This window comes from Saccopteryx leptura, chromosome 4, assembly GCF_036850995.1.
Source record: "Saccopteryx leptura isolate mSacLep1 chromosome 4, mSacLep1_pri_phased_curated, whole genome shotgun sequence".
Taxonomy (NCBI): domain Eukaryota; kingdom Metazoa; phylum Chordata; class Mammalia; order Chiroptera; family Emballonuridae; genus Saccopteryx; species Saccopteryx leptura.
In genome coordinates this window covers 129,833,134-129,858,106 of record NC_089506.1, presented here as the reverse complement: position 1 = coordinate 129,858,106, position 24,973 = coordinate 129,833,134, and the positions used below count along the sequence as shown (strand labels likewise).

The window sequence follows — 24,973 nt, the reverse complement described above, 5'->3', positions numbered from 1 at the left end:
CTGTCCCCTTGCTCATGCCAGTGACTTTTGGGCTCAAGTTGGCAAGCTTTGGGATATAGGGTTGAGTCCCCCAACTCAAGCCACCAAGCCAGGGCTGATGAGCCCAAGCTTAGAGCCAGTGACCTCAGGGCTTCGGACCAGGGACCTCAGTGTTCCAGGCTGATGCTTTATCCAGTGTGCTACCACTGGTCAGGCTCATTTCCTATCACCTTCTATAATAATTCCTCTAGGCCAAGAGAAACATAGGTAATTAAAAGTTTTCTATTAGCCACATTAAAAAGGAAAAAGAAACAGGTAAAATTCATATTAATAATACGTTTAACTCAACATATACAAAGTATGCCATTTCAACAAGTAGTAAATATGATATATTCTACTTTTTCATATTAAGTCTTCAAAATCTTATGTGTTTTTAATATTTATAGCACATTTCAACCCACAATTAGCCACATTTCAAGTGTTCAATAGCCACATATGGCTAGTGGTTACCATACTGGACATATAATTACCTCTGCCTCTCTCATTCACAAAAATTTACACCATCAGAAATAGAAAATTTTCCATAATGTAGCCATTTCTACTTGTCTCAGCGACTTCTCCTTTCTAAGTCCACTTTGGTCTTTATTCCATTCCAACTCGTCTCCACTCAGTCATCAAGTAATCATTAGGCGTGCTTAAGTGCTGGGTCTTTGTGTTAACTTATGAGGACGGAAAGATTCGTAAGACAGAGAGACTGACTTCCAGGAGCTCTCAGCCTAGTGGGAAAGAAAAGCTCTTACAAGAGAATTCAATGGATGCTAACCAGAGACACTGCGAAGGGTGAACAGAGGAAGGGTGACTGCTTCTTCCTGGGTCTCCTGGAGAGCAGGCACAGAGATGGGACATTTGGGCTGGGTTTTCAGGGATGAGCAAAAATTGTGGAGAGGCAGGGAAAGTTGTTTCAGGCAAAGGGAAAAGCATTTTTAGGACATAAAGTACAATTATCTGCATGTTTGGAAATGGCAAGTGTCTAGAAGGGTGAGAACATGGCAAGGGAGCCTGGAGTGAGGCTGGTGAAGTGAGCTGGGTCTCAGATGCCTGATGCCACTGGGGGATCATTCTCTGAGCAAGGAAACCTCGTTAGCATAGACTGGAGAGGACAAAGATGTGAGGAAAGCCTGAGTAAGGGCAGCACTATGTTTAGAAAGGAGGGGTTGTGAGCACCCAAGTGAAGGAAGGAAATGTAAGAGCACTATTTCCTGAAGTCTGTCTCAAGATGAGGCATTATGATAGAACTTGGGCAAAGGGTGTAACAGGTAATGCCTTCCAGGCTCAAACCCCAGGGCCGCTAGCATGGTGTTATACAGGACCACCACAGCCCGCTGGGATCTGAGAGCATGAAATGGCCTCTTTCCCTGAAGAATTCATAGAGCTACCTATGGGTTCATTCAAGCAGAGACAGAACCATGCTAAGTTACTTCCACGGTTGCTCAGTAAGTCGTACCTGTGAGATACAGTGAGTGCTGGGCAGCACCTGGCTAGCTCGATTAGATAATATGATGGTTAATTTGACCTCGGGTTTTCTGGAAGAAGGAAACAACAATATGACATTTACAGTGAAAAGGAACCTCTGAGGTCGATGGGTTCTCCCATCACAAATGCAAAAGCTGAGGCACGGAGAGTGAAAACCTCACAGGCCATACAGTTAGCAAGTTGCAGAGCTGAGAACAGAACCCAGCCTCCGGGGCACCAACGCCAGTGAGACCGGGACTCCAGGTGCTCGGGAGAGTGCTTACCTCCATGGAAAGTTCACAGGGGAAAAGAGAAAGCAAGGCTAGAGACACGCTAGGTAATAAAACTGTCTTTGGGAACCAGACAGATGCAGTCGGCAGCAATGAACAGGGCACTCACACGGGGAAATGTCCACGAAGGCAGGGTCGATGTTGTGCAGCAGCTCCACTCTGGGAGACGGGCTTCCTTCACTAGAAAAGAATTTTTTAGGAAACATTAATTTTCTCTCTCAAATACATATGGATGATTTTAATACTTCCTATCCTTATACTTGTAGGAAATAACAAACCTGCCAGTTAACAACTATGTCAAGAATTCAGAGATCTCCAAACTCTGTGGTTGGTGCACCTATCTTCAAGTAGTCATCATTTATCTACATTATAACAATGACTGAACATTTATATAAGAACGTCAATGTCAAGCATATTTAAAAAGTGAGTCTTCTGACCTTTTGCAATAGACAATGTGGCTGTAGTTCAACAGCAGCAAATAAGTGAGAAAAACTAATGTCTTCCATGTCCCAATTGGCCACATGGCTAGAAGTCATTTAATACAAATACATGTGAAATATACATACCTCTTCAACATTAAAAAAAGAGGGTACATGCAAATACAATCACACACTACAACAGTGCTGAAAAAAAAACTTGGAGAACACTCAGTCCAACCTCCTCATGTTACAGATGTGGAAGGCACATAGTATGTTATTGGCCAAATAATGGTTGTATGACTCTCAAAATAATGTTCTTTAAAAATGGGGAGCATAAAAACCATCAAATGTATGTGGGGTATGAAATATCCAGGTCATTTTGTTAGTATATACTCAGCCTTATGGAAGGTATTAGATACGATCTCAGTCATTGGGATAGACCTGTAGACCACCTGATAATCCAGTAGAAAGTTGCCAAGTACTGTTATCACCTTGGGATTTGTACATACCTGAACAACCAGTTCAGGCTCCTGATGTAATAAAGAGACCATGTTTTCAGGTGGCTCAATATACTCACACCCCAAACTCACAGCTAGTGGTCTACAGCAGTGGTTTAGGATTATAAGGACCATATAATTTCAAAAATACCTGAGTTGTGATTGGCATTATTGTATTTGCCAAGTAAGGAAATAGTAAAACAAAATTAAATTAATTAAAAACAAAACAAAGAAACTTCAACTATCATCACCATTATTTTTTATTTTCTGGTGCGAGTCCCTCATTAGATGTATAATTTATTAATATTTTCTCCAATTCCATGGATTGTCTTTTTGCTTTCTTGATAGTATCATTTGCAGAACAAAAGTTTTAGAATATGATACAATTTCTTCCTCGAAAGTATATGTACCAAAGTGGGTTGTATGAAAAAAAAGTGTTTTGCATGCTCATAACACAATTTTTAACAATATCAAATATGTGATCACCACAGTCTTACAGAATAAAATGAGGCCTCATTAAACTCATAAAATACTTACGGGATTGGTTATTGCTATATTACAACATAAGTTAGCTTCTATCTTCTATATGCTTCTACATGTACTTATATATAATGCTACAAATATTATTGTATTTTATTATTCCAAAGATTCATTTCCATACAACCAAAGCACTACAAAGTGGATAGTGTTAATTGCTTCAACAGTTTATGGTCTTACTTCTGCCCAGTTCTGAAGGCCTCGCTTTCTCCTATGCAGAACAGCACTGTGTTTAAGAGCTCAGCCTTTCAGAGTGTGCATCTCAAATACACAATCTACTGGCTGTTTTTGGGCCTTGGTTTTCTCACTAGCAGACTGTGGATAAAAGTACTGACTTAAGGGTTGTTATGAGAATTAAATGAGGCAACATATGTATAAAGCCATCAGCACAGTGCCTGGTATATGTTAAAGGCTAAATAAACTGGTCACTTAAAACATCAACTTTCATCACAAAATGCATATTCTGATTCTGCAGACATGAAAAGAAAACCCCACATAAACAAGACTACAACCTGAGGTGCAGATACGAGAATAATACATAGATACAATGGACATTAATATTACTATCCATTCTTGCTGGCAAGAGTTCTCCTTATGAAACACATTGATATAGCTGTAATTTTAATTTCTAAGACATGTTATGATACTCTCTCCCATGTGAGTCTCTTTTTAGAAAAGTATCAGTGTCAAATATAGCTAAGTCTACTCATTATGGGTTACATGAAAAAAAGATATATATATTTATTGCAATCTGTTATCTAGGAATTTTCCTTATTTTTAGATTTAGGCAAATGACATAGTTTGGCTGTATGAGTAACACTATCTTCACTGGACTGCTGATTCCATTTGTGAAATGAAACCTTTGAATAATGATTGGTAATGTTTATAGTATGTGATTTTTCAACAATCACACAAGGTCCTTGTTTTTAGGTGAACCAAGGTAAGAGGTGTCTTTATGGCCACTGTTTGGGATCCAAGTGGACAGGAACAAAGGAGAGCTCTGGAATTAGCCCCTATAAGGTACGGGAATCCAGGGTTCGATTCCTGGCCAGGGCACACAGGAGAAGCGCCCATCTGCTTCTCCACCCCTCCCCCTCTCCTTCCTCTCTGTCTCTCTCTTCCCCTCCCGCAGCTAAGGCTCCATTGGACCAGAGTTGGCCCGGGCGCTGAGGATGGCTCCATGGCCTCTGCCTCAGGTGCTAGAATGGCTCTGGTTGCAATAAAGCGACACCCCAGATGGGCAGAACATCGCCCCCTAGTGGGTAGATCCTGGTCGGGCACATGCAGGAGTCTGTCTGACTGCCTCCCCATTTCCAGCTTCAGAAAAATGCAAAAAAAAAAAAAAAAAAAAAAAGGTAGGCACCTATGGGACTTTTCAAGGATCCTTACTGCACAATGCTCACCTCCTGCCCAGCATAACATTAATGGCTAAGGCATACAGTTCACAATGACCACTTAATGACAGAGACCTACCTCTACACCAGTGAAATAGACATGTTTCATGCATGTCTGTAATAATCAAACTGGAGTTATTTTGAGGGTTTTTGGCTAGGATAGTTAGAATAATAATGGTTAGCATTTATTATGTACCATTTTAAATGCATTATCTCATTTAATTTTTGACACTATGATATAGATACAACCTTATCACACTGCAGTTAGGTGAATTACAAGATCACATGGTTAATTAAGCAGGTGATAGAACTGGGTTTAGAACTCAAGCAGACTGACTCACGAATTCCCCACTCCTAACCACTATAGTAAATCGTCTTCTTAGTGAAATGCAGACACAGCCTCAGTATCTCCTTGAATATATTATACTTTTACTCATTTAGTTTATTATTAAGGCACCGTTAACAAATATCTCCACTGACTTCAAATGCTTCTATTAAGAGTTAACTGTTTTTCTCTATCCTCTTGTCTTAAAGACTGATACATTTCCATATTCAATTTTAATTTACTAAAAATTTCATATTTTCTGGATTAATTTAGATAAAACTAAAATTAGAAGCTGGTCAGTGACTAGTCTCCAATATGCTATAAATATTTTCTAAAAGTCTACAGTTCCAGACACTGAGATCACAGCACTGTCCATTTATAAATAGAGTTTCCAATATTTTTACTTTCATTTTCCAACTAGTTGAAGGGCGGGGCAGTAAAACATTTCCCATAAATAAATGAAATGCTATTACATTCCATACTTCTTTTGCCACTAGCTGCTGACTATCTGTCATAAAAAGACACACCCTGTAAGATGGTATCAAATTTTTAGAAGTAGAAATAGCCTGGGCAATATTTTCTGAAATGAAATTTTGACAAAAGAAGTTACTAATTTAAAAAATTCAAGAAATACGCACAACGTCCATCCTGCTAGCCCTTTGTAAGCATCGCCACCACCTTCATCGTCTTCACGTCAAGCTCAGAGCCGGCTCCAGGCCTGTGCTGCAGGTTCTACACATACCCTTCCACTAAACCCTCAGGTCAGTGCACGTGAGGCAGGTGCCATTAATAGTGCTTTTTACACATGAGGAAACTGATGCTTCGAGATGTTAAGTAACTTGCCCAAGATCACACAAAAAAATAAATGGAGGAGGTAGGATTTGAACTAGATCTAACCACAGAGTTCACATTTTTAACCATTATACTATTAATTAATCTGTTACAGTACTTTGTTCTTTGTTATGTTGGTGTGAGTGATACTGGGTTTATGTAAATTCCATGCTCCTTAAAAAACCATTTCAACATATAAACATTACTGTAAATAACAAGTGTAGGCATGGGAATGATAAAATTGTGACTATATTTGATGGGGGAATTTATTTGATATAGAGTTATTATATATGAGAAAATTTTTCATGTACATTAAGTAATCTTATTAAAAACTTTAAGTAGGCTACTTAAGAAGTAACATTATAAAAAGGAATGGAATCATGCCCTTAATATAACTTTTTCCTATTCATTACTGTGCAACCATGGGTAGAACTTCTGGATTAGCATCTAGGCAGACCAGCAGGGCCTAACATGCTTTTATTCCAATTTCCATTATAAATGTCATAAAGAGTTACAAGAGGTGAAAACTGGCAACAGTGCTGGAAAATAAAGGGAAGACAAATGCCTAAATCCCAAGGGAATTTTCACTAATGCCAACGCTGAAGAGATGAACAACAGGTTCTTGGATTCTATCATAAGAATTAAAACCTGATCCTAAAGCAAGAAGAAAAAGATACATTTTGTCCATCTTTAGTTAGAGGACTCGGGCAGCGCCACACACACACAAAGGGAATGGTGTCCAGTTAGCTGTTTTCAAAGCTGAGCGGTCCCACTCTTCCTCCCTCACCCCAGCTGCATCCCTCCCTCTGTCCACCGGGCAGCAAACACCAGACTACTCAGGAGTAAACAGAAGAAACTAGCATGATATGCAGTGTCCTAGAACGCAGCACCTTACCACAAAAAGATCTAAAATGGCCCGCAGAGCACTACACACACGGGTGTAGGATAGATGCTCTTTTGTCAAAAAGGGTGAATTTGGAATAAAAAAGAATAAAGTAACTCACCATTCTTTAAACATTTTGCTTTAACTTAAAAACATATAGTCACTTGGCAGCCTTTAAAGACGGAGCTACTAGTTGGAGTTCCCTATCCTCTTTATTTCATTAACCGTACTTATAATGCTTCATCTACAGTTTTCAGTGCTCTTTTTTCCTAAACCAGAGGGAGAGATCAAAAACATCTGAGTGTCCAGCTTTGCAGAGAATACTGGTAGCCATCTAAATTTGAATTTCTCCACACATTCTTTTGAAAAAACCATACTGAAAATGAAAGATGGGAAAATCAACCAACATCAAACCTACAATATAAGCAGGAGCCTGAACATGTATTTAAACCCTGGGTGGGGGTGGGGAAATGTCTATCAGAGAGACCAGAGAGGGCAGAGCTGGTGCCCACCCTGGAGAGTCAGGCTGGGATGTGCAAAAGAGAGAAGGCATCCAGATTGTGTCTAGTAAAATAAACCTCAGAAAGATGCAGACTCAGGTCTGACAGCTGGGGGGTCAGAGAGCTGGCAACTAGGGAGTTGAAGGAAGTGGCTTGCAAAAGACAGGATCAATGTGGCAGTCTGGAGCAGGCCCTGATTCGAGAGGAGCAATTGACTACCAGGTGTCTTTAGAAGGTGGGTGATAAAGGGAAAGGAAGAAGAGGCAACAGATGAAGGTTCTTCTGGAACAACACGATATCATGGGATCAGAGGGAAAGACAGAAAGGAACAGCACTGATTAAAGAAACTACACTTCTCTGTAGCAATAGAAGAAGGTGCTCTTAAACTGAGAAATAAATAAACTATCCAAATTCCACTCCACAAATCACCTGCTGTTATGAGTCCAGGAAAAGCTAACATATGTAAACATCAATAACAATAATAGAAAGGACCAGCAGTTAAACAATGTCACCACAGGAGTTAAAAAAAGAGCAAATGAGATATTAAAGCTTTCAGCAAATGAAAACATTCTTCTACTATGGATGGAAAAAAGCAGGAAAAAACTGTAACATGATATTCAAATATGAATTAATTATGATTAAATCAGAACTGCCAATATAAAAAAAATACCATGAATCCAAAATGTAAAAACTCAGATAGTAAACTAAGGGAAGAAACTAAAAGAAAAAACACTCAGAAACAAAGGGATAGTCTACAACTGAAGGCATATGAAAGCAGCATAATAAAGATAAAAGGAGAAAAGATAAATAATTCAAAATTAAAAAGTAAAAAGGATCAGAGAGAAACTGATAGAAACAGAACATGAAAATAAGATTCAATAATATCTATAGAGGAAACACAAAACAATGGAACATAATATTTAAAACTATAATTCAAAAATCTCTGAAATAAAAGACCTCGATGTTTACAGACTAAAAGAACGTACTGTGTATCTGGGGACACTGACCCAGCATGGCTACCTTTGAGACACATCTAGTAAAAGTCGTAGACTTTAAATAATAATAATAATGATTATAAAAAATCTTTTGGGCCTCAAGGCAAAAGGACCAACTCACTTGCAAAAGACCTAAAATCAGGTTGGCATCAAACTTATCAAAAGCAGCACACAAACCTAGTCAAGAGTGGAGTCAAGAAAGTCACGGGGAGACCAGGAGACAAGAATTTTATATCAGTTGAACTGTTTTTCAGTTTTCAAGGTTGCAGAAAATGTTTTAAATAGATGTGAAAGAATCCTAAGAATCCTGAGAAACCTATTAAAGAATAAATTCCTCCAACTAAGAGATAATTGAGGAGAGAAAAAGATGGCAGCGGAGTAGGCGGATGCACAGACGCCCAGCTCTCACCACCAAACTGGAATACAAATCAATTTAGGAAAAATTAGCATGAGTAACCAACTCTGAACTGCAAGAACGGCTCTCAAAAACCAAGGAGCAAAGAAGAAACCACAGGAGTCCTGGTAGGGAGCCCCTGAACCTCCTCTGCTTGCCGGAACGGAGGGGGGTGGGTGGGGCTGAGAGCCCAGAGAGGATCTCGGAGGGAGGGGAGCAGAAACTACTGCTCACAGCCACTTGCCTGGCGACCAGGGAGCGAGGTGCATTGAAAGGACCAGCTTATCTCCCAGGTGGAGAGGACAGGGAGAGGGACAGACTGTGAGGGGCTAAGGAATGCAAGAGACGAGCTAAAAGGGCTGACTCATCCATGCTGGAGGCGGCCATAGATGGGGAGGGACTGAACCTTTCACAAAACAGAGCTGAAGTGCTTCCGGATCAGAGATCTCTGGACATCTATCCAGCTCCAATCAGCGCAAGAACACACAGCTGAAAACAAGAAGTGGGGAGGAGGGGCAGTAACTCAGGTCTCCATGGAGGTCTGAGATACACCTCCCCCTACTAAAGCTGAGAAAACACCCTGCCCCCAGTGAGATTAGCTGGCTAAAGAGGCATTCAGAGTCTCAGGTTACACCCATCACATTCCTGGATACAGTTTCAAGGAAGCCCCCTGCTGAGATCAGCAAACAAGACTATCACCTGTTAAGAAAACAAACAAATCAAGACCTCAAAGCTGCCCAAATCCGAAAGTGGATTACAGATAACAGTTGATACCAACCCAAGAAGACCTAGAAATAACACAACTGAAAACTGGAGGCAGACAACACCAAGCCTAGACTCAACCAACTCTATAAATAAAACACCCAAAAAGAGAGGATGAGAAGACAAAGGAGTGCAATCCAAATGAAACCACAAGAGACACCTTCGAGAGATGAACTGAGTGATATGAAAATAATCAAACTTCCAGATGCAGAGTTCAAAATAATGATTGTAAGGATGCTTAGGGATCTTAGAACAACAATGGAGGGTCAGTATGAAAACCTAAATAAAGAAATAGCAAGTATAAAAAAGAATCAGTTGGAGATGACAAATACAATATCAGAAATAAAGACCACAATGGAAGGAATTAAAAACAGGATAGATAGAGCAGAGGATCGAATCAGCGAGTTAGAGGACAACTGGAATGAAGGCATGAAAGCAGAGAAGAAAAGAGAAAAGAGACTCAAAAAGTCAGAGGAAACTCTTAGAGAGCTCTGTGACAACATGAAGAGAAATAACATCCGCATCATAGGGGTTCCTGAAGAAGAAGAAAAAGAACAAGGGATAGAGACTTTGTTCAATCATATCATAGCTGAAAACTTCCCTAAATTAATGCAAGAGAAACTCTCACAAATCCAAGAAGCACAGAGGACTCCATTAAAGAGAAACCCAAAGAAACCTACACCAAGACACATCATAATTAAAATACCAAAGCTAAGCAATAAAGAGAAAATATTAAAAGCTGCAAGAGAAAAAAAAGTTATCACTTACAAAGGAGCCCCCATAAGGATGACATCTGACTTCTCAACAGAAACACTTGAGGCCAGAAGGGAATGGCAAGAAATATTCAAAGTAATGCAGAACAAGAACCTACAACCAAGACTACTTTATCCAGCAAGGCTATCGTTTAAAATCGAAGGAGAAATAAAAAGCTTCCCAGACAAAAAACAACTCAAGGAATTCATTACAACCAAACCAATGCTGCAGGAAATGTTAAGGGGCCTGTTGTAAACAGATCAAAGTGGGAAAAGAATACAGCAAAAAAAGGAATACACCTTTAAAGAAGAAAATGGCAATAAACAACTACATATCAATAATAACCTTAAATGTAAATGGATTAAATGATCCAATCAAAAGACATAGGGTAGCTGCGTGGATAAGAAAACAGGACCCATACATATGTTTTCTACAAGAGACATACCTTAGAACAAAAGACACACATAGATTGAAGGTAAAAGGATGGAAAAAAACGTTTCATGCAAACGGAAATGAAAAAAAAGCTGGGGTAGCAATACTTATATCAGACAAATTGGACTTTAAAACAAAGGATATAGGCCCTGGCCGGTTGGCTCAGCGGTAGAGCGTCGGCCTAGCGTGCGGAGGACCCGGGTTCGATTCCCGGCCAGGGCACACAGGAGAAGCGCCCATTTGCTTCTCCACCCCTCCGCCGCACTTTCCTCTCTGTCTCTCTCTTCCCCTCCCGCAGCCGAGGCTCCACTGGAGCAAAGATGGCCCGGGCGCTGGGGATGGCTCTGTGGCCTCTGCCTCAGGCGCTAGAGTGGCTCTGGTAGCAACATGGCGACGCCCAGGATGGGCAGAGCATCGCCCCATGGTGGGCGTGCCGGGTGGATCCCGGTCGGGCGCATGCGGGAGTCTGTCTGACTGTCTCTCCCTGTTTCCAGCTTCAGAAAAATGAAAAAAAATAAAAAAAATAAAACAAAGGATATAGTAAGAGATAAAGAAGGCCACTACATAATGAAAAAGGAATTAATCCAACAGGAAGATATAAATATTATAAATATCTATGCACCTAATATAGGAGCACCCAATATATAAAGGGCGAGATCAACAGCAATACTATAATAGTAGGGGATTTCAATACCCCACTAACATCACTAGATAGAGCCTCAAGAAAGAAAATTAACAAAGAAACAGCAGACTTATTGGAAACACTAGATCAACTCGATTTATAGATATCTTCAGATCCTTTCACCCTAAAGCAGCAGAATATACATTCTTTTCAAGTGCTCATGGTACATTCTCTAGGATAGACCAGATGTTAGGGCACAAAAGTGTTCTCAACAAATTTAAGAAGACTGAAATCATATCAAGCACTTTCTCCGATCACAACGGCATGAAACTAGAAATGAATCACAACAGAAAAGCTCAAAAATTCTCAAACACATGGAAACTAAATAGCAGGGTGTTAAATAATGAATGGATTAAGAATGAGATCAAAGAAGAAATAAAAAAATTCCTAGAAACAAATGACAATGAGCATACAACAACTCAAAATTTATGGGACACAGCGAAAGCAGTGCTGAGAGGGAAGTTCATAGCACTACAGGCACACTTTCAGAAGCTAGAAAAAGCTCAAATAAACAACTTAACCCTGCATCTAAAAGAATTAGAAAAAGAACAGCAAGTAAAGCCCAAATGTAGTAGAAGGAAGGAAATAATAAAGATCAGAGCAGAAATAAATGACATAGAGGCTAAAGAAACAATACAGAGGATCAATGAAACTAGGAGCTGGTTCTTTGAAAAGGTAAACAAGATTGATGAACCTTTAAGTAGACTCACCAAGAAAAAGAGAGAGAGGACTCAAATAAATAAAATTAGAAATGAGAGAGAAGAAATAACAACTGACACAACAGAAATACAAAATATTGTAAGAAAATACTATGAAGAACTGTATGCCAAAAAACTAGACAACCTAGATGAAATGGACAAATTCCTTGAAACATACAATCTTCCAAAAATCAATCTGGAAGAATCAGAAAACCTAAACAGACCGATTACACCAAATGAGATCGAAACAGTTATCAAAAAACTCCCAACAAAGAAAAGTGCAGGGCCCGATGGCTTCACAACGGAATTCTACCAAATATTCAAAGAAGAAATAACTCCTATCCTTCTCAAACTATTTCAAAAAATTCAAGAGGAAGGAAGACTTCCAAGCTCCTTTTATGAGGCGAGCATAATTCTGATTCCAAAACCAGGCAAAGACAACACAAAGAAAGAAAATTATAGGCCAATATCTCTGATGAATATAGATGCTAAAATCTTCAACAAAATATTAGCAAACCGGATCCAACAATATTGAAAAAAATCATACACCATGATCAAGTGGGATTTATTCTGGGGAAACAAGGCTGGTACAATATTCGTAAATCAATCAATGTGATTCATCACATAAACAAAAAGAAGGAGAAAAACCATATGATAATTTCAATAGATGCAGAAAAAGCATTTGATAAAATCCAGCACCCATTCATGATCAAACTCTCAGCAAAGTGGGAATACAGGGAACATACCTCAACATGATAAAGGCCATCTATGACAAACCCACAGCCAACATCATACTCAATGGGCAAAAATTAAAAGCAATACCCTTAAGATCAGGAACAAGACAGGGGTGCCCCCTTTCACCACTCTTCTTTAACATGGTCCTGGAAGTCCTAGCCACAGCTATCAGACAAGAAGAAGAAATAAAAGGAATTCAAGTGGGAAAAGAAGAAGTAAAACTATCATTATTTGCAGATGATATGATATTGTATATAGAAAATCCTAAAGTCTGTCAAAAAGCTACTGGACCTGATAAATGAATTCAGCAAATGGCAGGATATAAAATCAATACTCAGAAATCAGAGGCATTTTTATACACCAACAATGAACAGTCAGAAAGAGAAATTAAGGAAACAATCCCCTTCACAATTACAACCAAGAAAATAAAGTACCTAGGAATAAACTTAACCAAGGAGACTAAAGACTTGTACTCGGAAAATTAAAAAGCATTGATAAAAGAAATCAAGGAAGATACAAACAAGTGGAAGCATATACCGTGTTCATGGTTAGGAAGAATAAACATCATTAAAATTTCTATATTACCCAAAGCAATCTATAAATTCAATGCAATACCAATTTAAATACCAATGACATACTTCAAAGATATAGAACACATATTCCAAAAATTTATATGGAACCAAAAGAGGACACGAATAGCCTCAGCAATCTTAAAAAAGAAGACTAAAGTGGGAGGTATCAAACTTCCTGATATCAAGTTATACTACAAGGCCATTGTACTCAAAACAACCTGGTACTGGCATAAGAACAGGCATATAGATCAATGGAACAGAACAGAGAACCCAGAAATAAACCCACAGTTCTATGGACAACTGATATTTGACAAAGGAGGCAAGGAAATACAATGGAGTAAAGACAGCCTCTTTAACAAATGGTGTTGGGAAAATTGGACTGCTACCTGCAAAAAAATGAAACTAGATCACCAGTTTACACCACTCACAAAAATAAACTCCAAATGGATAAAAGACTTAAATGTAGGCCGTGAAACCATAAGCATCGTAGAAGAAAACATAGGCAGTAAGCTCTCCGACATCTCTCGGAGCAATATATTTGCTGATTTATCTCCATGGGGAAGTAAAATAAAAGACAGGATAAACAAATGGGACTATATCAAACTAAAAAGCTTCTGCACAGCTAAAGACAACAAGAACAGAATAAAAAGACAAACTACACAATGGGAGAACATATTTGACAATACGTCTGATAAGGGGTTAATAACCAAAATTTATAAAGAACTCGTAAATCTCAACACCAGGAAGACAAACAATCCAATCAAAAAATGGGCAAAAGAGATGAATAGACACTTCTCCAAAGAGGACATACAGATGGCCAACAGGCATATGAAAAAATGTTCAACATCACTAATCATTAGAGAAATGCAAATTAAAACCACAATGAGATATCACCTCACACCAGTCAGAATGGCGCTCATCAACAAAACAACACAGAATAAGTGCTGGCGAGGATGTGGAGAAAAGGGAACCCTCGTGCACTGCTGGTGGGAATGCAGACTGGTGCAGCCTCTGTGGAAAACAGTATGGAGATTCCTCAAAAAACTGAAAATCGAACTGCCTTTTGACCCAGCTATCCCACTTTTAGGAATATACCCCAAGGACACCAAAGAACGGCTCCAAAAGGAGAAATGCACCCCCATGTTCGTGGCAGCATTGTTCACAATAGCGAAGATCTGGAAACAGCCCAAGTGTCCGTCAGAGGACGAGTGGATTAAAAAGCTTGGGTACATATATACTATGGAGTACTACTCAGCCATAAGAAATGATGACATCGGATCATTTACAATAACATGGATGGACCTTGATAACATTATACGGAGTGAAATAAGTAAATCAGAAAAAAAACTAAGAACTATATGAATCCATACATAGAAGGGAAATAAAAATGAGACTCAGAGACATGAACAAGAATGTGATGGCAACAGGGGTAGGGGGTGGGGGGAGGGGAGATGGGGTGAAGGAGAGAGGGGTTGGGGGAGGGGAGGGGCACAAGAAAACCAGATAGAAGGTGACAGAAGACAATTTAACTTTGGGGGAGGGGTATACAGCACAATCAAATGTCAAAATAATCTAGAGATGTTTTCTCTCAACATATGTACCCTGATTTATCAATGTCACTGAATTAAATTTAATAAATAAATAAAAAAAAGAGATAATTGAGAACACTTTAGAAATGGACAAATGGTTAGCATGTAACATATTGTATATCTGAGACTAAAATAAAGTTATGGACAAGGATAGAAGAACAGTATTATATGTATTATATGCTTTGACAAAGTAGAACTAATATAACTAAAAATAAAATTGGCAGAGAAGGGCGAGAGAAAGGGTAAAGTTTAATAAGCGAGTTGATTTCTTTATAGGTAAAAAGTGGGAGTCAATGATGTCACTTAAAGGTGACAAACCAAAGAGCAGAATCTAAATTAAAAAAAAAAAAATTGCATAGCCCTGGCTGGTTGGCTCAGTGGTAGAGCGTCGGCCTGGCGTGCAGGAGTCCTGGGTTCAATTCCTGGCCAGGGCACACAGGAGAAGCACCCATCTGCTTCTCCACCCCTCCCCCTCTCCTTCCTCTCTGTCTCTCTCTTCCCCTCCCGCAGCCAAGGCTCCATTGGAGCAAAGTTTGCCCGGGCGCTGAGGATGGCTTCATGGCCTCTGCCTCAGGTGCTAGAATGGCCCTGGTTGCAATAGAGCAACACCCCAGCTGGGCAGAGCATCGCCCCCTGGTGGGCATGCTGGGTGAATCCTGGTCGGGAGCATGCGGGAGTCTGTCTGACTGCCTCCCCGGTTCCAACTTCAGGGAAAAAAAAAAAAAGAATTACATAAAGTGATTAGTATAATGGCGAACACTGGAATAAACTATAAATCATTTTAAATATTAAAAGAACTAACAAACAAAAAGTCAAAGATAAAAGTAAATATAACACAAAACATTATGACAAAGCTAAGAATAAAAATACCAGACATAGCAATACCTGTAAACTAATCTACTAAAATAAAATATTTTCTGATGGGATCATAAAGGAAAACCTAACACTGCACCTACTGATGACAGAATGAACATTCTTTTCAAGTCCACATGGCACAGACACCAAGAAAGACCGCATCTGGGCCCAAGTACAGGGTGTTATATTGAATGGGACACTTGAAACCATGTCAACACAATAAATTAAAAAATAAAATTTAAATAATTAAATTTAAAAATAAATAAAAGAAGTAAAACAATAATATGTTCCCTGACCAAAATAGAATTAAACTAGAAATCAATAATAACATTAGGGAAAATCTGAAATATTTAGAAATTAAGTAACATACTTCTAAATACATGGGTTAAAAGAAATCATTTGCACCTTTCCCACCATTATACTAACCAAAAATTTTGACATAAATTCTTCCTTGTAAGATTGCAATCTCAGCATTTATAAAGGTTTTAAAAAAGATTAAAATTTTCTTATTGTACTGAGAAGTAATTGACATAATCACTGTGTAAGTTTAAGGCATCCAGCATTGTGAAATGATTACCATAGTAGGGTTAGCTAACATCCATCTTCTCATATAGATAAAGTAAAAAGAAAAGAACAAAGGAAAAGAACTTTTTTTTCTTTTGCAGGTAAAACTGTTGCACTTTGCTGAAATAGTACTTATAAAAAGACAAAAAAGCAATATCTATAGAATGCTGAGAAGAAAAGATTTGACAAGAATTCTTTGTTAAATTATTTATGTTTGAAGGTAATAGATTTTTTCATATGCAAAGATGAAAAGAACTCATCATATATGTACCCTTACTAAAAACAGCTTTAAAGTATTAACCAACTAATCAAAAGATGAATTAAAATTAAGAACTGAAGAATGGGAAGAAATGTAATAAAAGAAGTGTTGGTAATATTAAAGGTAATTAAACATAGAGATAATAGCTATACATCTGTACATACAGGTATCTATAACATATAATTACAAATATTCAGATATATATATTATTTCTCTATATGTGATTACAAAGGTGAATGCAGAAGAAAAAAACCCATTTTTAAAAAGAAGAGTTAAAAGATTTATAATATTTTAGCCTGACCAGAGGTGGCACAGTGGATAGAGCTTCGGACTGGGACACAGAGGACCCAAGTTTGAAACCCCAAGGTCGTTGGCTTGAGCCCAAGGTCACTGGCTTGAGCCCAAGGTCACTGGCTTGAGCAAGGTGCAACTCGCTCTGCTGCAGCCCCCCTCCCAAGGCACATGTGAGAAAGCAATCAGTGAAAAACTAAGGAGACTAAGGAGCCAAAACGAAGAATTGATGTTTCTCATCTCTCTCCCTTCCTGTTTGTCCCTATCTGTCCCTCTCTCTCTCTGTCACACACACACACAAAAAGATTTATAATACTTCATTTCAGAATACTAGGTCTATGATGCTAGATTGAATTATCAAACACTTAAATGTAGAAAACAAGCAGGAAAATAAAGACAATAAAATTTTCTTTGGGTATTCTGCTTCTAGCCAAGACCAAGTAACAGTCAGACTGGACTTACCCCCCAACTCAAAACAACCCAAAGAAAAATAGAATATATAAAACAACAGTTTTCAAAACACTGGCTATCAGGCAAAAGACAGTGATTCCTGAGTTTTAGCAAACAAAGGCAGTGAGTCTTCTGTTCTAGCTCATTATCTTGAGAGAGTTTCCAAGCCCTCCGCAGGGAAGGGAACTGAGGCAGAGCCCAGTGGACTGCCTGCGTTGAAGAGACAGTGAGAGTCCAGGGAGACCAAGGGAGCTAAAGAATCTATAGGATGGTGTGCCTGAGAAGATCAAACTGCACACAAAAAGATTCACACAGGGCCCTGAGAGCATTTAGCTGAGCACTGATCAGATGCACCTAAGGCAAAATTTTGCAAAGGAAATATAATGGGGAGAGGTGGGCAATTATTTCTACCAGGCATTTAAGTAAACCCTAAAAAGACAATGATTGTAACAGGATTAAAACAGGACCAAGACAGATCGCAGAGCTACTAAGAACTTAAAACAATTAAAGTAATACCACAAAATTTTCACTAAAAAGGAAATATTATTCAATAATAAAATTAACATCAATAATAACTACCCCATAATCAGTCTGATTGTCTTAGTAATATTTGGAATAAAGTATCATATGATCTCACTTATATGTGGATTCTAATGAACAAAGTGAACTGAGGAACGGAATAGAGACAGAGGCAGGGTCACAGGGAGCAGAGGGACAGCAGTCAGAGGGAAGAGGGATGAGGGGATGGGATCAGAGAAGGTGAAGGAATTAGTACAATTATATATACATAACACATAGATACAGATAACAGGACAGCAAATCCCAGAGGGGTAGGGGTAGGGGGGCAAAGGGGGTGTAAATGGAGACACGGGAGTGTGGGGGATGAGGGTGTTATACTCAGTGGGACACTTGAAGTCATGTTTTGTTTTGTTTTAAATCTTTTATTAATTTTAATTTATTGTGTTTACATGAATTCAAGTGTCGATCCATGACATTGCAAAAGATAAGATTTTCTTCTTTTCACGGCCACATAACATTCCATTGCATATATATACCACTGCTTTTTAATCCACTCGTCCACTGACGGACACTTGAGCCATTTCCAGATCTTGGCTATTATAAACAATGCTGCCATAAACATGGGGGTGCATTTCTCCTTTTGAATCAGTGATTTGGTGTTCTTAGGATATATTCCTAAAAGTGGGATAGCTGGGTCAAAAGGCAGTTCTGTTTTTAATTTTTTGAGGAAACCCCATACTGTTTTCCACAGTGGCTGCACCAGTCTGCATTCTCACCAGCAGTGCAGGAGGGTTCCCTTTTCTCCACATCCTCGCCAGCACTTATTCTGTGTTGTTTTGTTGATGAGCGCCATTCTGACTGGTGTGAGGTAATATCTGAATATCTCATTGTGGGTTTTTTTGTTTTGTTTTGTTTTTTTGAATTTTTCTGAAGCTGGAAACAGGGAGAGACAGTCAGACAGACTCCCACATGCGCCCGACCGGGATCCACCCGGCACGCCCACCATGGGGGCGACGCTCTGCCCACCAGGGGGCGATGCTCTGCCCATCCTGGGTGTCGCCATGTTGTGACCAGAGCCACTCTAGCGCCTGAGGCAGAGGCCACAGGGCCATCTTTGCTCCAATGGAGCCTTGGCTGCGGGAGGGGAAGAGAGAGAGAGAGGAAGGTGCGGCGGAGGGGTTGAGAAGTAAATGGGCGCTTCTCCTGTGTGCCCTGGCTGGGAATCGAACCAGGGTCCTCCGCACGCTAGGCCGACACTCTACCGCTGAGCCAACCGGCCAGGGCCTCATTGTGGTTTTAATTTGCATTTCTCTAATGATTAGTGATGTTGAGCATTTTTTCATATGCCTAATGGTCATCTGTATGTCCTCTTTGGAAAAATGTTTGTTCAGTTCTTTTTCTCATTTTTTTTTTTTTTTTTTTTGTATTTTTCTGAAGCTGGAAACGGGGAGAGACAGTCAGACAGACTCCCGCATGCGCCCGACCAGGATCCACCCGGCATGCCCACCAGGGGCAACGCTCTGCCCACCAGGGGGCGATGCTCTGCCCCTCCGGGGCATCGCTCTGTCGCGACCAGAGCCACTCTAGCGCCTGGGGCAGAGGCCAAGGAGCCATCCCCAGCGCCGGGCCATCTTTGCTCCAATGGAGCCTTGGCTGCGAGAGGGGAAGAGAGAGACAGAGAGGAAGGGGGGGGCTGGAGAAGCAAATGGGCGCTTCTCATATGTGCCCTGGCCGGGAATCGAACCCGGGTCCCCCGCACGCCAGGCCGACACTCTACCGCTGAGCCAACCGGCCAGGGCCTCTTTTTCCCATTTTTTAATTAGATGTTTACCTTCCTGGTGTCGAGATTTAGAAGTTCTTTACAAATTTTTGTTATTAACCCCTTATCAGATGTACTGGCGAATATGTTCTCCCATTGTGTGGGTTGTATTTTTATTTTTGTTCATACTGTCTTTTGGTGTGCAAAAGCTTTCTAGCTTCATAAATAAATTAAAATTAATTAAAAAAGGTATCATTTTAGTTCAGAGGTTCTTAACCTTTGGCTCAACTAACCATTTTGCCTCATTGGGCTTCATGGTATCTGTGAAAGCGGGGTAAAAATTGATTCATTTTTTTCTTTAACTTTCTTCTTGAAACTGAATCCATGGAGGAAACAGTCTTTATAATGTCACATTAAAATTTTAATGTATTTTACATCATCAGATGAAATATCAGATATTTCATTATCACTGTTGTTATAATGTCTAGAACAGTTTCCCATTAATGAGGAAACAAAACCATTCTTACCATTTATAATTAGAGGCTCTGCTTTTGTTTATATTAAGTTTAATTACAGATAAAATAAATAAATAAAAAGAAGTATTATGAGGTATGAATCCTTTGAAATGTCTTAAAACAACCTATAGGCTGCTTATCAAGTTGAAAAACAAAACACCCATACGGACTTGGAAACATCATGTCCCCTATAAATGACACACATGGTCTGGGGCTTGGAACAGAAAAAAAACAGAAGCAGTTGAAGGCGTTTCTATTGCAAATAATGTCACTCACTCCAGAACTGCTATTTCATCTAACATTTTAATACTTTAAAAAGCAGGTCTAAGAGAATTGATATCGAGGCAATCAGTGAAACTCCTGATGCTCTCAGCACAGCCTACTCTGTTGTTCATCCGTTGCTGGCGTTCCTACTTCATGAGACCTTTGTTAAATTTTCAAAAGCTATCATCATCTTGAAAATGGTATTCCCAAGTAAATACCTGGCAAGAAAGAAAAGTTGCAGGGCTCTGGGCACAGATTGAGCATGTCTGGTACTTGGCTGTGCACCGGTTTTGCTGCTTTGGAAAGGAAGCCTCAGTTGTCATCCTGACCAACCGCTTTCTCTACTGGGGGTCTGGGAGCCAAACGATCTGCCTCTGCTGTGAAACGAAGGCTTTCTAATGTGAGAAGCAGCAACTTCATCAGGGCTGCTAGGGGCCAAGTCATTTCTTTCAGGATCTTTTTGTCAAGGAAGGGGAGCAAAACAAGAATGGTTCTTCACTTACTAAAGGGAAATTCACTGGATTTCCAGAGGAAAGTCTTAAAATGCTTGATTAAACCTGTGCAGAAATTTTATTTTTTAAAAAAATGGAAAAGGAACCTGTACTTTCTCATGGTTTAACATACTTGGACAGTCTTTTTCACCATATCTTTTGGGTAAAGCCCTGCAGTCAACAATGTGTATGTATCCAAGAAGAAAGAGCTCCCAATCCCCAGGAGACAAGCCAGGAGGAGTGCAGTGCCCTTCTAACAGTGCCATGTATCCAAGAATCAAGAGCTCCCAATCCCCAGGAGACAAGCCAGGAGGAGTGCAGTGCCCTTCTAACAGTGCCATGTATCCAAGAATCAAGAGCTCCCAATGCACAGGAGACAAGCCAGGAGGAGTGCAGTGCCCTCCTAACAGTGCCATGTATCCAAGAAGAAAGAGCTCCCAATGCACAGGAGACAAGCCAGTAGGAATACAATGCCCTTCTAACAGTGCCATGTATCCAAGAAGAAAGAGCTCCCAATGCACAGGAGACAAGCCAGTAGGAATACAGTGCCCTTCTAACAGCGCCAGAGACTTTCTGCAAGTCTGGAGTTAACGGGACCTAACTTTTTCCAATTTTTCTGCAGGAGAAGCAAACATGTGGCAAACTTTTAAAGGTTACTGCTGATCAAGATAATCTTAAAATTGACACGTGGACTTACAATCCAAGGTTTGGCAATATGGATGAACATCAATGACTTGGACTTTGCCAAAGATAATAAACTCAGTGAACTTGAGGGCAGAGGATATTACTCAAAACGAATCCAACTATTTCTCAACTCAAGCCTACTTTCATTTGGCAGCTTTGACTCCATTTGCTATTGTGTGCTTTTGCAAGCCAGGTTTTACAACACATCTGGCACCAAAACACCACAACAAAAATATCAACACTGATTAGATGTCAAGCCTGACACATGTTGTTACATCAAATCCACTCTCAAAACTTCCTCCTACTCTTTTAGATCAGACTTCAGTAGCCTTCCAGTTGAAAGCTGGTGACAAGTTCTGCTTTGCTCGGAAATTTTTATTATTTTTATCATGAAGTAGGTATTAATTTTTGCATTAAAAATGAGAGAGAGGCACAGGTTTGCAAAGAATGTTTTTCACATTTTTCTATGTGAAATTAAGAGAAGCCTGGGATGTGGAAGGGCAGCAATGGGAGAATTAGGAAAGGTCATGTGCCCTAAGAGATCAAGGCTAAGGTCATTTGTACCACCGTAACTACTACGGATGCAAATGTTGGACAGTGAAGAAGGCTGATAGGAAAAACACTGATTCATTTGAAACCTGAAGTTGGAAGAAAGCCCTATGGGTACCCTGGACTGCCAGAAAGACAAAGAAGTGAGTTCTAGAGCCAATTAAACCTGAAACCTCACTGGAGGCAAAAGCAACAGAATCGAAGCTATTCTACTTTGGGTGCATCATGAGAAGGCAGGGTACTTTGGAAAAGACAATAATTCTGGGTAAAACAGAAGGCAGCAGGAAAAGAGGAAGATTAAATATAAGATGAATTGACTTCATAAAAGAAGCTTTAAGTTGTTGAGGACAAAACACTGTGGACATCACTCACTCAAAGAGTAGCCAGGAGTCAGAGCTGACATACACACATAAGAGGAAACACATAACATATACAATAAGGAAAAAAAGTGTAATCAATGTCTATATCATAAAAATAATTTTCTTGTGCATTTGTTTAGGTACTTTTTTCTATAGGTTCACATCTTTCAATCTCAAAGAAATCTATGATTCAAAAACTTGAAAAATATTTACAATATTTCTAAAGGCATTGCTTTCTTAAAAATCATTTATTTATAAGCTGAAGTATCATTTTCACACAATAGCTAGCAGTCTCACTTAGGTGAGTCAAGCTGTTCTTGGAGTATGTGTTCTGGGCGGACCAGAGGAAGATGTGCAGGTAGGTACCTGATGGTTTTCCACACGTCGAAGCCGTCCAGAGGCTTGGTCCCCCTCGTGCTCCCCCCGGCCAGGCTCACGAGAGTGGGCAGCCAGTCGGAAATGTGGATGAGTTCCCGGCTCGTCACTCCCTTCTGCTTCAGCAAGGGGCTTGCCACAAAGCCCACCCCTCGAATGCCGCCTTCCCACAGGGTCCACTTCCTTCCTCGGAGGGGCCAGTTATTGCCCCCAGCCAAAGTCTGCCCTCCGTTATCTGAAACACAATGAGGCATTGGCATTAGGACAATGTTCAGGAACAGAAGACTTCTATGTATGTTGTTATTAAATGGTGCTTAAGAACTAAAGAAGATAACTCCTCCTTATCCTCTCCTGTACCAACTACCTTTTTCCTACCCAAAACTACCCTCTATCACAGACATAATCAGACTGCAGCAAGGCACCAATCTGACCAGAGTGCTGTCAATTCTCTGTGTTTAGGGTCAGCAAAAAACAAAGATGTCCCCTGAGGGTAACTGCTTGGGATGGAGCCTTGGTTTCAAATGCCTGCGAGCGACCTTGTATAACATAAAAGAATGCATCCAGGTCAGCCAGGCCCTCCAGGCACAGGACAAGAAACCTTTAAGCGAGTTTCACCTGATAGGTGGGGGCAGAGGACTTTTTTCCTTCTGGAAAAAACATCTTAAGTTTAAAGTGGAAACTAAACTAACATTCTACTCCCTGGTGATTTAAACTCTTTCTTAAGTGTGAAAGTTGAAGATTTCTCCAGTAGGCTCAATGTCTCTGTAAACAGAGCAGTCAGGTGGAAAAAATAATTGCAAGAAAAATTCTTCTCTTCTCAACAGGATGATGGCAAGACAAAAAGCTCCCTCACGCACTGTGCCAGGAAGAGAAGTGTTTCTTCCAGACAGCTGAAGGAATGGAGGACAGCGGTGAAGCTAGGACAGAAGGTACATGAGTGACTGAAGTTAAGTATCCTACCGGCTGGTTGGGGCTCAGAGTTTGAAATTAAATTGAACCGTAGAAAGTAAAAAGTGATTATTTCTCAAGGAGGCTGCAGAATCATATTATCTTCAAAAGTATCCATGCACTTTGGTGAGTCTAAAGACATATTTCAAATAACACTTGTTTGCTTGTAGTATATTATACTTTATATAGTTTTTTTAAACCAGCATTGTCCAAACGAACCACATGAGGGCAGTAATGCAGACTTGCTCTACAGAACCTTACATACACAAATCTAACACAGAAATCAAAATCTATCAGAGCCACAGGGAACCCATGGACGGAAAGACAACTAATGTGTTAAGCCCCTACTGTGTGCCAGGCACCACTTTAATTTCATATTATCTCTTACAGAGTCTTGAATCTGACAGACTGATGCCAGCCACACCAGCCACTCACAAGCCATGTAATGCGGGAAACAAGCTGCCTTGGTTGATCTTTAATGTGGAGATAATAATTGCTACCTTATGTATTATGGTAAGGATGACCCATTTATGATCATTGCTTGATTGGGTATGCAGCACAAACTAAGCACTAAATACTGGTAGCTAATGTTTATAATAATCCAAATAGCCTAGTGTTATAACCCTTTTGTTCAGGGGTCCCCAAACTTTTTACACAGGGGGCCAGTTCACTGTCCCTCAGACCGTTGGAGGGCCGCCACATACAGTGCTCCTCTCACTGACCACCAATGAAAGAGGTGCCCCTTCCAGAAGTGCGGCGGGGGGGGGGGGGGGGGGGGGCGGATAAATGGCCTCAGGGGGTCACATGGGCCCACGGGCCGTAGTTTGGGGACGCCTGATTTTGTTGCTTAAATAATGAGATGTGAAGAGGCTAAACCAATATGTGGCAAATCTAGGCTTCAGACAAGGTCTGTGTGACTTTCTGGGTACTTTCTGCTCCCAGAGTGCCATGTTCCTGATGTCCTTGATGGAGAGGGGGTTTCATACCTATAGGCTACAGAAAGCTTCACTTTCCTGTGAAAACTCTAAGCAGTCAACCACAGCCAAGCGGACACGTGTCCTTCAAATACAGCAGAGGGAGAGCTTTTTCAAGGCAATGACTCCCTTTACAGGAGAGCCACCTTGCTTTTTGGTGGAGAAGAAATTTAAGGGTCTACTGCCAAGTTGGCCTCTGACAAAGCCCCAAACATACCAGGTCCTCCATTCTTCTCTGCTTCCTGAAGGGCAGGGACTCTTATGCCTGATTAGATGGTGGTTATGATTCTTCAACACATCGGTGGGTGGACAGTCTTATTGCTGTCACAGACTTATAA

General features: G+C 40.2%; 1 protein-coding gene across 2 annotated transcripts in view; it reads right to left on the bottom strand.

Moving 5' to 3' along the window:
- ARSB (arylsulfatase B) overlaps positions 1–24,973 on the bottom strand; it is a 266,796-nt gene that overhangs the window by 87,354 nt on the left and 154,469 nt on the right. Inside the window, exons 5-6 of one of the 2 annotated variants that reach the window (XM_066381698.1) lie at positions 22,705–22,948; positions 1,891–1,961 (exon numbers count right to left, since the gene is read on the bottom strand). In XM_066381698.1, the coding sequence (XP_066237795.1) occupies positions 1,891–1,961; positions 22,705–22,948 (315 nt within the window). The remainder of the gene's footprint in view (positions 1–1,890; positions 1,962–22,704; positions 22,949–24,973) is intronic. The other variant, XM_066381697.1, reaches the window with a different exon arrangement.